The 16,390-nt window shown below is 45.0% G+C and overlaps 1 protein-coding gene across 2 annotated transcripts in view; it reads right to left on the reverse strand.

Annotated features, from left to right (window-relative positions):
• Positions 1-16,390, reverse strand: part of PIGQ (phosphatidylinositol glycan anchor biosynthesis class Q) — a 41,189-nt gene that overhangs the window by 16,358 nt on the left and 8,441 nt on the right. For both annotated transcript variants that reach the window (XM_029577271.1, XM_029577270.1), the window contains exons 2-6: positions 15,852-15,983; positions 13,471-13,591; positions 12,828-12,954; positions 7,081-7,234; positions 1,517-1,628 (exon numbers count right to left, since the gene is read on the reverse strand). In XM_029577271.1, the coding sequence (XP_029433131.1) occupies positions 1,517-1,628; positions 7,081-7,234; positions 12,828-12,954; positions 13,471-13,591; positions 15,852-15,983 (646 nt within the window). The remainder of the gene's footprint in view (positions 1-1,516; positions 1,629-7,080; positions 7,235-12,827; positions 12,955-13,470; positions 13,592-15,851; positions 15,984-16,390) is intronic.

The following is a 16,390-nucleotide window of genomic DNA, read 5'->3' on the forward strand; positions in this document are numbered from 1 at the left end:
CCCGTCCAACTCGTCTGACATGTCCCCGGTCCTCAGGTGTGGACTGTCCCAGCCCAAGAAGTCGCAGGATTCCTCCAGAGCCCACCTGCTTCCCCCCCTCCTGACGTTTTTTAGTCACAAGGGGTTTCCCTGGGAAGCGGCTGCCTGGATCCTGCCTCCATCTCAGCCAAATAGGCCTTGTGAAGAAGCAGGACAAGATCCACTGAAAACTACTCCGAATCCGAAGAGGAGCAATCCTGCCCATCATCCCCCTGGCCTCCCCGTCCCCTTCCTGCCATCAGCAGGACTTAAATCGATGGGCAAAAGCAGGGGAGGGAAGTCTCAAGGCTCTGAAGCAGCCTCTTAGCTCCTACCATGTGCTCTCAAAATGGCCACCGGTGCCGCCGATCCCCCCACCCCCTGAAGCATTGGCCTAGCCAATCTTTTGGTCCGACCACCCTCCAATGGGCCTACAGAGGTCCCAGCCCTTCAAGGCACCCTCTGCGCACAACGTGGTTGTACAGAGCCAAACTCCTCTCACACCGCAGCTGCAGCAACTTTTCCGGCGCTAAGCGGGCATCGCGGTTGGGCCTAAAAATAGCCCCTGTGGCTGAACAAACTCCGCCGGCGTGCGTACCTGATGCTAAGCGAGCCTCCGGCCCGTTGATCAAGAGGTTTTTGCCCTCACTCACCTGGCCCTGCCTCCCAGCAGCTCAGCACCTGAGCAGCTCCAGTCACAGTGTCGTCTTTTTTTTTTTTTTTTTTAAAGGCATAGATACCGAATAAAGGAAATAACCAGCAAACAAGGAAAGCACAAAGAAAAGGGCTACTTCCCTGCTTCTGGATGTGGAGGGAGCAGACTGGAGGTGAGGACTCAGAGGGCATGAGAGAACCAAGACACTTGGCTTTCGCCTCCCCTGAATGATAAAGGCTGAGCTAGCTCAGGGGTCACTAACCCCCTGCCCACCCTGCTCAACCAAAGGGATGGCCCGCGAAGGAACCTAACACTTTGGGAAGCCTTCCAGGAAACTTGTCTTTCTTTTTTTTTTTTTTTTTTAAATAAAAGTCCAGACTGCAGGTTTGCACCTCTATCATCTGCTGGAGACAGAGAAATGCTGAAGGACTGCAGATGGCACTCTCAGTTATGTAGCAGTGCCTCAAAGGTTTTGTTCTCTGCCTCCATCTGCTGGACTTGTCTGGACTGATCCAGGGTACGAACAGGAACATGAGGCAGGTCCAGGCAGCAATAGTAGGTGGGTAAGAGTGAACTGGCTTCAAGGTACAGGTTTGGTTAGACTATCAATGATGTTTCTCTGGAAATGCACACAATTTGTAATTAATCATAAACTTCACCAATTGTACAGTGGTATAATTCAGCAAAGTGAGGGAGGATGTTCCCATTTAGATATGAAAGAACCATTAACTGTTCTGTTGTGTGAAACAGAAGATACAATTCTTAGAGAAAGGCAAATCAGAGGAATGGCTCTAAAAATGGTTTTTGAGTCTAGGCTGTGGCTGCACCACACAATCTGTGTACCTGATCCAAGTCATAGGAGCAGGAATCCACCCTCTGCCGCAAAACGTTCCACTTCTTCCCCCGGAAGAGACGCCAGAGCGATGAGAGTCCATAGATTTTCAGGCAGTACAGTCTGTGCAAAGAGGAGGCAGATCAGAACCAAGAGAATGAGGCCCGGGCAGGGATCTAGCAAGATTGTGGGAGTGTAGAGTGTCTGCTCCTCTCTTCTCTGGTATTTTCAGATGGGAGTCTGACAGAGTGATTCCCCCTAACATTTTTTTTTTTTTTTTTTTTAATATTCAGCAGAAATTACTTTCTGGCATCTCTTGGTGAGAGTAGATGTGAAGGGCTAGAATTTGTGGACTTCAGACAACAAGAGATACTCGTAGAGCACACAGGAGACATTTCTGCTACAAAAGGCTAACAGGCCCTTCCCTGCCCTCCATGGCTGGAGGCATCTTCCTGGGCATGAGAACAGGACAAAGGCCCGATTGGGGCATACCAATGAATTCCAGAATATCTCCCAGACTCCAGCAGGAAAGAATCCGCACAAAATTCCCTGTGCTTAATGCATTGCAAGATGCAAAGCTCTCGGCACATCCGGGCCCACAACCCTCAGAGTTACCTGTCTCCACGCCTTGGGCCCACCCCCAAAGCTTATTCTCGTCATAAGGCTGCTGAATCAGTAACTCAAGGCACACTGTTCAAGACTAATACTAATCGAATGTCCGTTTTTTTTGGGGGGGGGGGGGGGGGGTTTCGCATTAATTTTTATTGTAAGAATATACAACCATCCATTAATCTATAAACACCATCCAGTAGAACACATGGCATCAATTTACAAATATATATAAAACAACTATATAGGTGCCCTTTGCCCCTCCTTCACCCCCGATGAAGAACATCTGACACCGAGAAAAAAAGAAAGAAAATGGTCAAATAATGACCCTAAGATAGCTCATGAAGAAAGCCACTGTGCGATAGGAAACCACAACTTTTCAAAGGTGTCAGAACACTTCCGTAAATCTGTTAGTTTATACAGGGGTAGATTTTCAAAGGGTTACACGCGTAACCCCCGAAAACCTACCCCAACCCCCCCCTGCACGCACTGAGCCCAGCTTAAATAGGCTGCCAGCGCGCGCAAAGCCCTGGGACGCGCGCAAGTCCCGGGGCTTTCCTGGGGGCGTGGCCGCAGCCTCCGGACCAGCCCCCAGACCGGACCATGGCACGCCGGTGGCCGGCCCGGCAGGCGTAACTTGTGCAACAAAGGTGGGGGGGAGGGGTAGGTGCAGGGGTGTGTGAAAAGGAAAGTTCCCTCCAAGGCCACTGATTTTGGAGCGGCCTCGGAGGCAGGCTGCGCGGCTCGGCGTGCGCAGGCTGCCAATTTTGGGCCGCTTTGCGCATGCCGACCCTGGATTTTAGCAGCTATGCGCGTATCTATTGAAATCCGGCGTACTTTTGTTTGCGCCTGGTGCGCGAAAAGTACGCGCGCACGTAGTTTTATAAAATCCGCCCCACAGTGAATGCACCCGCCTCAACCACTTTTTAAGATTGTTTCCATTGCTGGCACATCACTTGCCTTCCAATAGTGGGCAATTTGCTCTTTTCAATAGAAAAACTTAACTGTAAAAATAAAATCAAGTGCCGTCTCTAGATAGATCAACTTTAACAGACTCAATTAAGTACTGTTGCAGATAATTATTTCTTTAATATCTATACTGACAGACCGATTCACTAAAATGCACTAGTGTGCGGGGATATGGAGACAAGCCGGCGGCATGAAGCAGGGTGCGTTAGTGACTCCGTGTTTCTCCTACTTTGATACCTGCAAATATACCCTCAAAGCGAAAAGGGAAGGTCTGGGTGTTTCCCCTGGTGCCCTTCTTCCTGGGCAGCAACTTATTCCCATCATACGTGCCCTGCGTGTCAGCACAGACCGAGACTGGAGGCTCTGTTGCAATTTCGGACGAAGGACTGCCCACGTCGCCTGGAGAGGTCACGCTCAGCAGTCTGAGGACCATCGACTGCCACCTGCAGAAAGCCGCTGCTACACAGCCATCTGAGGCACGGAGTGACGATGCCCTGCCAACGTCTTTATTGGAGGGGGCTATTCGTAGCTCGGTGTTCGAGCAGCTTTGGCCATTATCACTGCTGGAGGAATCCGGGGGGAGCGAGTTTTGCTGCCTCTTTGACCTCCTCACTGGCAGCAGATCAGGGAGAGTCATTTCCATCGACTGGGTCAGCACTGATGGGCAACATGAGATCGGTCAATGACAATGTGAGTTCTCCTTTTTAACCAAGTCGGCAGTTGTGACACTGGATGCTATTTGGGATCTATTAGTGAGCTTTGGTAGCTCCTTGAAAGATTGCAATAAAAAGATTGACCACCTCTCTAATAAGTTTGAATTTATGAAGACAAATTGTGAATCCCAAAGTGTTGGTATTCAAGAAAAGATATATAGTATAGAATCCGTTATGAAATATACAGAAGCTTTCAATATGTCTGTTGCTAAAGACTTCTGTCTCGATGAGTGGAAAATCATGCCAGACCCAAATCTTCGATTCATCAACGTTCCTAAAGTAATGGGAGAAATTAAATTCAAAACACTATATATATTTTTTTTAAGTTCTTCAGTTTGATCTTGGGAAGATTCCCTTAATTAATAAGGTCTTCTTTCTTCCTGTAAATCGTGGATCCAGTGCTCAGCATTCTCAGCCACTTTTTTTTTTTTTTTTTTAATATTGCTGATAATTTATATGATTTTTTAAAGAAAATTCAGTGGTTGAGACAATAGATCAATCTATGATGTTAGTTTCCTTTATTTCTGAACAGGATGTCAGTGCTGAGATTCTTTAGGAATTTCTCTTTTTTTTTTTTTTTTTGAGACAAACGATTTGTATTTTTCCAGACTTAGTTCGAACTATGCAGGAAAGGAAGAAACATTTTATGGCTTTAAGAACCAAAGCTCTTCCTATGGATTGTTCCTGTGTCCTCCGATATCCTTGCAAGCATATTGTTAGAGATCATAACAATTGTTAGGTTTAATTTTTTTCCTGAGCGACTGAAGTCCTTTCTAGATTCCAGAGATGCGCCAACACCATCCTCTGGTTCTCAGTAGGATTATTGTAGTGCTCCTTCTATAGGATGTGCTGCTCCTCATGTTAAGTCACTTTTCCTTTTTCTCTGGTTTTTTTCATATAAGCTCCGATGTTTGCTGCTTCCTCTATCAGATTTTTTTTTTTTTTTTTTTTTAAAGAGATGATGAATGTGTTTATATTTTGCTTCTTGTAAATTGTTTTTCTATATATTTTTTTTTAATTCTTTATCATTTTCACTTTACAAACAAAAAATGTTTGTACATCACAGTTGGATAATGTATACATATCAAATAATATAACAAATATATAAGAAAAACATTACACCTAATTATCCAATCTGTATACCAAAAAGAAACAAAAGACAAACGAACAAGGAGTAGGGCAACAAAAATATATAAGGGAGAATTAATAGGAAATTCAACTTTAAATACAAGGCATTAACATAGTATTACTTCACCGGTGCTAAATCAAAAATTAACCTCCCTTTACGTAAGTTGCTGGGGATGAGGTGGTTGGCCTACAGGCATCTATAAATTGATGAATTTGATTTGGTTGGAAAAATATGAAAACACTCATCACCCCTCTTAACGATTCATTTACAAGGATAACATAAGGAAAAAGAAAACCCTAAAGGAATAATATTTTGCCTTAGGGAGAGAAACTCCCTTCTCCTAATTTGTGTCACCTGAGCCAAATCTGGGTAAATCCTTACTACTTGACCATAATACATAACTGGAAATCTCCTAAGGAAATTAGGCATTATTTAAATCTTGAACAGAAGTAAGAGACACTAGTAAAGTATTTCTATCAAGTACATCCAGATTAGAATTTTCTAAAAAGCTAGTCGAGTTTGCAGGAATACTAGCAGCTGCGGCTGACCCTGTAGCAAGAACTCTTCTATTAAGGAAACGACAAAAATTGAGGGACTATTTTCTTCAGAAAAAACGAGGATTTCTATCAGGAGCCGCTTCAGCGTTATGAAAGGAATTTCACCAGCAATTTTGGGAAAGTTCAGGATCCACAAATTCAAATGTCTGACATTATTCTCTAGAATTTCCAATCGTCTGGAGCAGGCCATTTGATCTTTAATAGTAACCACATTAAGTGCTTGGACAGACAATTTTATTTTCAGCCTCCAAGATCCTATTTGAAGTCACACTAGCCTGTTCCTGGACCTCAAGAATTTTCTGCTGTAAATTATAGGTGAGAGTGTCCATTTTATTCTCTAAACATCTTAAAAAGATATCCCATAGCCTGCCACCAAGTCCCATAATGCCTCAAGGGTCACCGCCTCTGGTCTTGATGGAATTTGCAGGGACTCACCAAACACACTGGCTGATGTCTGTCCTTGGTTACCAACCACAGGAATCTCCTCTGCTCCCCTTTGTGGAGGATCCCCAGGTCGGGCCACCACCAAACCTCCGACGCCGAAGGTCAATTCCACTCCGAGGGAAGAAGATCTCTCTGCTTCCAGCGCTAGACGGGGCAGCGCCCCCTCCACCTCAGATGCACCTACCGCGTCATCGGTCTGCAACTGAGGGGCATCCTCGCCGGGGTCACTCTGCGCCGGGGGGCGGATGGAGGTCAGGGCTGAGGGACACCTCGTTCACCGGAGATCCCTGCTCTCCCTTGTTGGGACTCCCACCGAATTCATCGGCTCCTTCATGCACCGGCTGGCTCATGAAACGCAGGATATCAAGCTGCCCAGGAGAAGGTATAGGTTTCTGAATGGAAAATCCTAACCTTCCCCTTTCTCTTAGACGGCATGGTAAGGAAAAGTAGAGCAGGAAACAGAGAGCTGTAGGGTAGGCTGCGCTCAACGGCCTCTCTATGCCGCCATCTTGCCCCCCCCGTTTTTCTATATTGTATAATATTACATACTACTCTTTTCTGTTTGCATTTGTTTTGTATATACTTATAAATGTAATAACGTTTAAAAAAAATAAAATACAATTAGAGAAAAGGCCCCACTAGAAATAATGGGAGCAAGGGCAAATAACGTATGTTAACACGTTCGCACACTTTAGTGAAACTATTGCTAAGAGGCATGATCTTGTCTTTCACCATCCATATAGTGGGTCTCTTGCACTCTGTAGGAATATGAGAATGTGGAGGAATGTATTATTCTGCACTCTAACAGGTAGATATGTAATCCCTTGCTCAGTACACCAAGGTAGGAGGGAATCCCTTTTCATTCTCCTAGAGGAAGGGAGAGAGAACCTGCATGGCCCTGTGGTGGTGCAGTGATCCATTATTCAACATTCTGCCAAGGACATGGCGAGTTATTACTCCAACTTCAATTAAAGATGGCAAATCTTGAACTTTGCACAGCTTGATGGGGTAGAGGGAAGGAAGGAGGAATTCAATATTCTGAACATTCCTAAAGGGAGAATGAACAACTTCTCCCCCACACTGTGGTGAGAAATGGGAAGCACTTATTCTCACTCCCCTCCCCATGGATGTGCAACGTGTTACTCTGCACTTACCTGGCACCATAGACATAGAAGCAGTAGATGTGGAATGTGAGGAGAGCGATGATGTCAGAGAGGAGAGAGAGAGCTATGGTAAGACCCAGGCAGGTAGACAGCCCAACGTACCACAGGATCATCTCAATGAATGGTGACATCAGATGAATATAGCCTGGTACAGAGAGAAGTGAAAGTATGAGCTCCACACTCCTAACTGCCTAAGGGGACAAGGAAGGGATTTATCACTCTGCATTCCCATTTATCGGCACTTCACCAAGAAAGCTTGCATTGCTGTCTACTTACCGCTACCTTTGTTGATCTTCTTGCACGAGACGCTACTGCAACTGCAGGTAGCCCCTGCCAAAAGACTTCCACTTCTTTATGCCAAGAAGCATCACCCACAGGCATTCCAATTCCACCCAGACAATATTTCTCTTCCTACCATTTTTAAATTGACTCCTGAATTTCTTTCAACTGCTCCTAGGTTCTCGCTCAGCTTGCATTTCAATCCTGTGTGCCCACCTTTTTCTTTCTTCCTCAGCCTCCCTACATCTCTAACATATATTCATTCTGGATATCCATCAAACCTGATTGGCTGTTTGGTCCCCAGGGCAGATTTGGGAGGCCTTTCTCCATTAAATGTTGCTCTACCGAGCATTTGCTCTCTCAAGTACAGAAGTCGAATTACCATTAATGGAGGCTACTGAAATCTGATGCCCAGGAATCGTCTTTTTGTGTTAGCTTTTTCTGTCTTGCTCTTCTTTCATATCTTTTCCCAATGTTTCAGGCATTAGTAGAGATGTTGGTCTTCTCTCACCTGTGGCCTAGCCTTCTCTCCCTTCGTCATATCCTTCTGAATATCATATTTCCCAGTTTTCTCCATCTCTTCTTCATAAGAACATAAGAAATTGCCATGCTGGGTCAGACCAAGGGTCCATCAAGTCCAGCATCCTATTTCTAACAGAGGCCAATTCAGGCTACAAGTACCTGGCAATTACCCAAACACTAAGTAGATCCCATGCTACTGATGCCAGTAATAGCAGAGGCCATTCCCTAAGTCAATTTCATTAATAGCAATTAATGGATTTCTCCTCCAAGAACGTATTCAAACCTTTTTTAAACACAGCTACATTAACTGCACTAACCACATCCTCTGGCATCAAATTCCAGAGCTTAATTGTGCATTGAGTGAAAAATAATTTTCTCCGATTAGCCTTAAATGTGCTCCAGACTGTTATGGTTCTAAAACATCCACCTGACACCAATGCTACTTTTACGACTGACCTAAATTCTTTCCTTTCCTTTATATCTACTTCTTAGTGACTTTAGTATTTGTCTATATGACCCCTAACTTTTACCTCTCTCCCTCCTCAGGTCTTTCCACTCTCCAAATACTGGCTTCAATGAAATCCTGCTGTGTTTCCCTTTCAGCTGAACTCCCCTTTCTGATCACTGTCACATTTTCTCATATTCATATCCCCTTTTCCCTATCAGCTGCAATCAGCTAGTGTCTGAGATCTTAATACTAAGGTGTTCTCTAACAGTCTATCAACACCTTCCCCTCCATACTTTTGACCTTTGATTAATACGGTCATCTTCACATTTATTTCGGCAAGTGAAAGCGTTGTGAAGAAAATCTCACAATCCCTTACTTATTATAAGATAACTCTTAGGCTTTCTATCCTTGACCAATCACCCTGTCGTTTCTAGGCTTCATCATTTTTTATTGATTTGCACAATTCCCTTGTAAATCTTCTCTCTCTTTAAAATGTTCCCAGCTTATAAAAATGTAAGCATGGCACTATTCCTGTCTACTTTAATTTCTCTACTCTGTGCCTCATGCCACTTCTATTTTCCTCATCATTTCTCTGTCCCCCATGTTAATGGGGGAAACAAGCAAGCATGGGGGTAACTTGCTGGTGCGGCAGTAACTACCCTTAACCAACAAACCTGATACTTTTGATGCAACTCCAACACTGCTTTCTGCTCCAATGGCAGGGGGTAACCAGGAATTGGATTCAGACAGTAACAATGAGGGCCCTGACTTTTATGGCTTGGGAAACTGATAAGCATGGGGGTAACCTGCCTGGCTAGGCAGACTGGATGGACCATTTGGTCCTTATCTGCCAACATTTCTATGTTCCAGGGACCAAACTCTCTTCTTACTTCTATTACCCCCTAACCCCCCACCCAAATTTATGGCATGAACTTCCCTTCACACCCCTATATCTATGAGCAACACCAAACTGAAAACCTATTTCTTCAAGACTGAGATTGGTCCTATTTTTACTCCCTATTTCTTTTAATCTCTTATCTCCAGTACTAATGCATATTTTTAGTTTTCTATCTATTTATTCTCTCAGCATTTATTTCAGTTACTGTTTATTATTATTGTTATTTTATGTGCTAAATGATTTTAATCCTCTATGTTTTACCCTCCACATTTTTATAATTTGTAAACCGTTGTGATGGCTCGTCTTAACGACTGTATAAAAAATTTGATAAATAAAAAATAAATAAAAAGACTGATAAATTAGTGCCTGGAATTAGTCAAATGCACTCTACTCTTCCTATGTGCCATTTGTTTGTCTTCGTGCATTTACATCACTATATTTTGCAAGGCATCCTGTCAAAAGGTGCCAAATAGAAACAAAATCTCTCCCCCTCCTTCAATTAGGAATTTGCCTTGAAATTAGTCTTAGAATACTGCGTCTAATGAAGTTTTAAATCTACGTAGCCCCAAGCAAGCACTGAATCTGTTGTGATTATAACAAACCTCACGGTGTTACCGAGAAACAGTGAGTAGCTCGGCACCGGGCCTGGACCTGGATGTGTTGCTGCACTACAGAAGGCAGAGACTCTGGAAATAGTCTTTCTAGAAGCAGTGGCAACCACTGCAGGCTGGGACTTAAGAAAAAGAGATAATCAAAATTCAGTCTAATAACCAACCCTGCCTTTCAAGAACCTACATACACTTCTGCAGATGATCTCTACTGCGGCCCGAGATGGCTCTCCATTCGCATTCACTATCGGAGGGAGTGATGCCCTTAAAAAAAGAGGCCCTCTCCTATCGTTTATCTGCAGAAACTTCTGGACTAATTATAAATACCGAACCTCACAAGCATCTTATGCATTGGTTATTGAGCAGCTTGAGAGAGATGAGTTTACAATTAAAGAAACAGAATACTATAAACCATCCTGTAACCTGTGCACTTGACAACAATACCACAGATTTTAATTCTGAAGAACTTAAAGCATCAAAATACTGTTATGAAATACATTTTTTTTTTTACATGGAGTTCATGTTGAGTCTAAAAGCTAATGGAGTTTATGTACATTAAGTCAAGATTTTCAGCAATCTAGATCATAAATGCTATTTCAGACTGGAAGTGAAAAAAACTTTCCTATTTAATATGGGAGCATTACTATTTTATACTAATCATGGACACACAGCACAACGCGTGTGATAGTTTTCCATATAAGAACGGCTTTATTTCCCAAATTTGTACACATAATGGCATATTGCCCAGATTCTGACATGCGAATACCTTCTTGCAATTTTTTTTTTTTGGCATGAAGCAACACACCCATGCTAGAGGGCACATTACTGAATCTCGTTCATTTTGCAGCATCCACACAGTACAATACTCCAAAAACTTAAGGTCATAGATCAAATTGCATGACTATGAATCTAGGAGTGGGAATATGGATGTTACAGGCTTCCAAATAGGCCCTCGTTTATGGAAATCAGTGCAGTAGTTGCAGGGCCATCCTTGGGGTTGGGCGATTTCTCCCTGAGCTTTCAAGGGCTCCGCAGCACTCTGATAACCCAGCCCCTGACATCAGTTCTGGAGAGCCGGTGGGGCAGGGCAAACTGCAGCAGGAGCTATCCATGCTACCTCTGCAGCTACTGATCAGCTCTGCAGCCAATGCCACAACCTCTCTCTCCCACCTCCTGTGGAGTTAATCTTTGAGGCGCTGTAACATGGCCAACGTTTCCATGTTCATAGCCACACTAGCAGCCCCGCAGTCTTGCCACTACTCCTGCTCCCCCCTGCTAGCTGTTTCCAGCTGCTGGCTAGAAATAAATTTAGGATCTGGCATGGCCTTGCTCTACAAGGTTGTTGTATCTTAAAGAAGCACCATCCCCTAAAACAACAGGTAAAAATAAAAAAGAAGGGGACATGGACTAGCTAGTGTTGCAGCCATGGGGCTGCCAAGCATCAAGGCCAATTAAAGAGGTACTATCTAAGGCACTACAGGGAGTGGAGGCTTACACTGCTCCACCTCAATTCAGCCTCTGGGTGGGGAGGGGGTTCTCCTGGGCCAGATTTGCCCTAGGCCCTGTACCCCAATTAGAGTCAGCCCTGAATGTTGCTGAAAAATATACTGGAAACATTTATAGGTTAGCTCATGACATACAGAACTTATACTACATTGACAAGCAAGCCTGGCACGACCAGGTGTACACACAGTGCATTTACAGAGGACGGCACAGCCGGGGTGGGGGCAGCAGGAGAGGCCATGGGGCCACTGGCAGAGCCTAACCTGCAAGCGGCTGAAAATGAGGCCTGGTGTTCCCTTGCATGCGTGTGCGCACACCTGTGCACAACTTTTCCTGCAGGAGCACACAGTTCCTGTTCCCTCTCCGCACAAGCAGGAAGGCTGGTGGGCCATGGTAGAGCTCATTCTATCATGGCCCGAAGACAACAGGAGGCCTGCGGGGCCATGGTGCAGTTTATCCCACCATAACCCAAACGAAAACAGGAAGCCCGCAGGGCCGTGATGAAGCTCATTCCACCATGCCCTGATGACAACAGGAGGCCATGTATGTATGTATGTGAGCTTGTGTCTGTGTGAGAGCCTGTGTGCATGTCTTTGAGAGCCAGAGACCTGTGAATGTGTCTGTGTGCATATGTTTGTGTGCCTGTGAGAGCCTGTGTGTCCCATATAGATTCTCACAAACATGCAGAAACACACACAATGTATCTGTGAGGGAGAGGGAGCCTATGTATGTGAGAGAGGGAATGTGTGCGAGAGATGATAAAATGTTTGCAGTCCTCCCTCACCAATCCACGACGGTCTCACGATGACTGGAAATCAAAAGATTCCAGGTATGGAGAGCAGGAGATTTTTAAATCCTTATTACTTTCAATTGTTGGGTGTAATTTGATGTTTCTACTTATAGAAATATTTAAATTTGGGGGGGTGGGGGACAGAACATTTTTTAAGATTATTGGATTTTTTATTCATCGGATATTTTGAAATATTTTCTTGGTGTTTGTGAAATTTTGTATATTCTATTCGTTTACTTTGAAATATTTTTTATGAATATGATTTTACTATTATGATTGTTTTATATTTCTTGATTTTATTATTTAATGTTTTATGACAAATGGTAATGTCTCTGTTTTTCCATTGTTGCTCTGCATGTAGAGGCTGACTTGTTGTGGGTTCCATTTCAATTCTTCTCAGCAGGTTTCTATTTATACTTTCTGATTTCTCTATTCTGTATTTGGTCAGGGTCTGTCTATGTTCTCCGTGTGTGACAGAGGTGAGATATTCTGCTACCATATAATTTAACTTTACTGATCTATAGCAGCCTGATTTGCTAATAAGAATTGTATTGGTGTTCTAGGGCCTGGTAGTTAGGGACTTCTCTCAGGCAAAGGGAGGCCAGCAGACGTATGTCACTATGGAACAGGATAGATCTTTCAAACCAAGGAAAGATGACAAGGTCACTGACCCCCAAGCAATACACTTACTTATCCACAGGTGAATATGGTATTGGAAGAATCGGCCCAAGACCTGATCCAGAGCCCGATTCATTTTAAGACCAGCCGGTACTCCCATCAGCCACTGCAGCAGGTCCTGAAGCTCCTGAGCCACATGCTGAAAAAGAAGCAATGAAAAAGGTTTTATAAAATAGAGGTACAAACTTAAGTGTAATTTACAAGTTAAAACTATTAAAACAAAACCAGCTTCAGCTGGTTAGGAGTACAGATGGTACCACAGAGTGATTTTCTTCTTTAAGATGAATAGTGAAGAATTTTCTATTATTTAATGGCTTACACCCCAGAGGCCTAGATTATAATTGATTTTTCTTGCCTATGTTTACGCCTTATGCTCTCCCTTCCTCACCAGCTACTGCTCTCCATTTTCCTGTTGCTAGCACATCAGAGTTCCCCATGCATCTGTAAGAAAGCAAGATCACTTCTGTGGCCAGCAAGAGAAGGGCTGCAAATTGAGAAATGAACTTCTGCCTCCATATGGCAATAGGGTATTCTGAAGTACAAACTGGAGGAATGCAGTATTATACAGCGCAGCAGTTAAGTGACATCCCCCATGGCGGTCAGCCCCACTCTATCACAAGATAGTTTCCCATACCAGAACTCAAATATTCCTTACATCAGCCATGGGGATAAGAGTGTCAGCCAGTTGGCCAATCCGATTGTTACTGTACAGCCATGACATCAACAGGACTCCTAGAGCAACGTCCAAAAGGAATGACACCAGGATGTTTGCCTTTCTATAATAAAACAGGAAAGAAGAATAAGGACTGTGAGAAAACTACTTTAAGGAGGTTCACATGATGGCCCTTAATGGGGAGCTTACACAAGCATGACCGACGCCAAATCCGCTGCTTAGCTATGGAGCCAGAGCAATCTCCTGGGTGCCACTCCAAAAGGCGACTGATCTAGGGATCAGCCTAACACCGTATCTGCTAAAAAGGCCACTGCCGAATCTAAACGTGCAGTTTCCTGACTCTTGGGCAGCAGCTAAATCCTGCGTTAAAACTACTCATGCAGATCGAGGCCTGGATCACCATGGCCCCTGTGGAGGCGGCTTGCTTAAGGGTCGCTTCTATCTTCCTGTTTTATGGTTCCTTTAGGGATGTACCTCCTTCTACTAGCATGGGGGTTTCTAAGGGCCACTGCTGACCCCAGTGCATCCACCTTTGGAACGCGCAGCAGCTTGTCCTTTTCATCCACAGGGAGGGGATACAATATTCCCCATCACCCTGCCTCTAAGCTAAAACCATATGCCTTAGGGCCTCATGTAATGAAAAGGTCCTAGAGGGCCTCCTTACCCCCATGAAGGATGGGGGTCACCTTCTGTCACATTGTCTGACTTTGAACTAGTGATCTTCAGGGCCAAATGAACAGTGGCGCTGAGAGCTGAAAGCTCCTCCTTTCAAAGTAATCTGAGGAGGAATTTTCTTCCACCGACGAGCACTGCCCCTCCTGAGAGCTTGCATAGCGCAGAAAGCCTGAGGCATTATTAGTACAAAATGCGGTGAAAAATCCTTAGGATGAATCCCTGCTGGGCCCCTAATGGGTTCTGGACCAGAGGGCCCAATCAATCTTAATCCGGGGCCTTCCTCCATGGAAGCTACCGAGCCTGGCTGCCCTAGAGGCAGCTCGTCCTCTTCCCCAAGGTGGAGGGTGGGTGGGGCACCCTCTACCCATAGCCACGGGTCCAGCGTCCACCTGAAGCCCTTCCCCAACTTGAGAGGGTTTCCCGCCAGGCTCCTCAGAGGAGGCTGGGTCTGGATCTATAATCACAGGCCGGGCACCTTCTTAACCCTGCAGGAGCAACACCTGCACACTTGGAGCAATTCTGTATTCCTTTAAGGTTCTTATTTTTTTATGCTGCTGGCCGGTAGCTGATCCTGCCTCCTTCACCCTGCTGTGAATTATCACCTTTTGTGGTCTCCTCCCTCCCCCAGGTTCACCTCCGGGAACCCAGCTAAGAGCAGTCAGGCACATTCATGCTTCTTGACACAGCTTAGCTTATGCTCCGCGTCTGCCACTTCCTTTCCTAGGTGCCTTATTCTTGTTTTTGCTTTTCTTGCAACAAAATTACATTTCTCCCCTTCACATCTGAGCAAGCAGCAGAGCGCAGGAGGCCCCGACTAAGGGTGTATGTGTGTGTGGTGGTTGGAGAACTAGAGAGGGAGAGAGAGAAAGAGACCTCAAGCCACTAACCTTTCTTTAAGCACAGAGGCCAGGTTCACCATGATCCTAGGGAGTGGAGGTCCTCCCAGGGGGATCACTCAGGCCCTCGGGAGCAGAGATCCACACCTAGTTGCCTACAACCATGGGAAACCCACCTGGGAGGAAGCTGCACTGGGAAAAGTTACCCGACGGGGTAGCGTCCCCAGGAGCTCAACAGGCTCAACTAACTGGGGACACACCCAGACTCTGGGAGCTTCCAACATCTATCTATACTTGTCCACAGCTGCAAAAAAACAAATTATGGCAAGGACCTACCACCACTTTCCTTTTATGGTCAAAGTGAGGTTATGGAAAAAAGGGCTGTGTTTTCTCCCTCTGCCAGCTAAGGAACAACATAACCCCAAATGTAATGGGCCGATCTAGCAGGAGGAAAAGGAATCCTTGTTATATTCAAGTGCATATACAGCCTCTTCCAGCTTTATGAGAGCTGCAACAGATCCCAATTCTGGAGCTAAAAAACTTCCGCTGGGGTATCTGTGTTAATCTGTAGCAGCAAAAAAATGACCCAGGCGGGTGTCACCTTGGAGACTTAACAGATTTACTAAGGCATGAGCTTTCGAGCATAAGGATCCACTTTGTCAGTTGGGGAAGATAGCAGCCACCACTGTGGCAACCCCTGTCCTCTAGAGAGAGCATGTCTCAGAAGAGACCTCTCGCCAGCCCATCAAGGGCACACATGCATCATTCAGACATGACAGCAGGAGAGACGGGCCAACAGAAACAGTGAGCGAGGTGTCATGACCGGCGCCTGCAGTCATCTGTAGGACAGACCTCATGAACTGGATCTGGTCTGGAGCCTTCTTGTTGCTGCTGAGGAGACGGAGTTGGTGCAGACGGTACCCCAGCTGTTCACAAGTTGAGAGTTTACTCCACAGCAGAGATAAAGGCCACAAGTGAAGAACCCTGTAGGCAAAAGAGAAAATATTTTAAATTCATTGGCAGCAATCTGCTCTATAAACTGACTTTGGAATAGCCTAAATGTCTTGCTCGTTATAAAATCAAATCACCTAAAAATAAATATAGACTGAGCTACTGCCATTTCAAAGGGAGGTAATTCCACGCATCAGAAAAATGGGATCTCATTGTGATTTCTGTGCAGGCACTGGAAATGCAAAGAACTTCTCTCCCTCGAATGGATATTCCCCATTACAGAGGCTTCACCTGGTATCGCTCTGTAACACTGTGCCCACCAAATCACTGACTTTCAACCAGCACGGTACTGGTGCACCTTCCGCAAACCTTCCGAATCCTGTCACAGTTGTTCACCCCACTCTTGCCACTTTTCCTTGCTGCTACTAAATACATTCTGC

The sequence above is a fragment of the Rhinatrema bivittatum genome, chromosome 14 (assembly GCF_901001135.1).
Source record: "Rhinatrema bivittatum chromosome 14, aRhiBiv1.1, whole genome shotgun sequence".
In the NCBI taxonomy this organism is placed as follows: Eukaryota; Metazoa; Chordata; class Amphibia; order Gymnophiona; family Rhinatrematidae; genus Rhinatrema; species Rhinatrema bivittatum.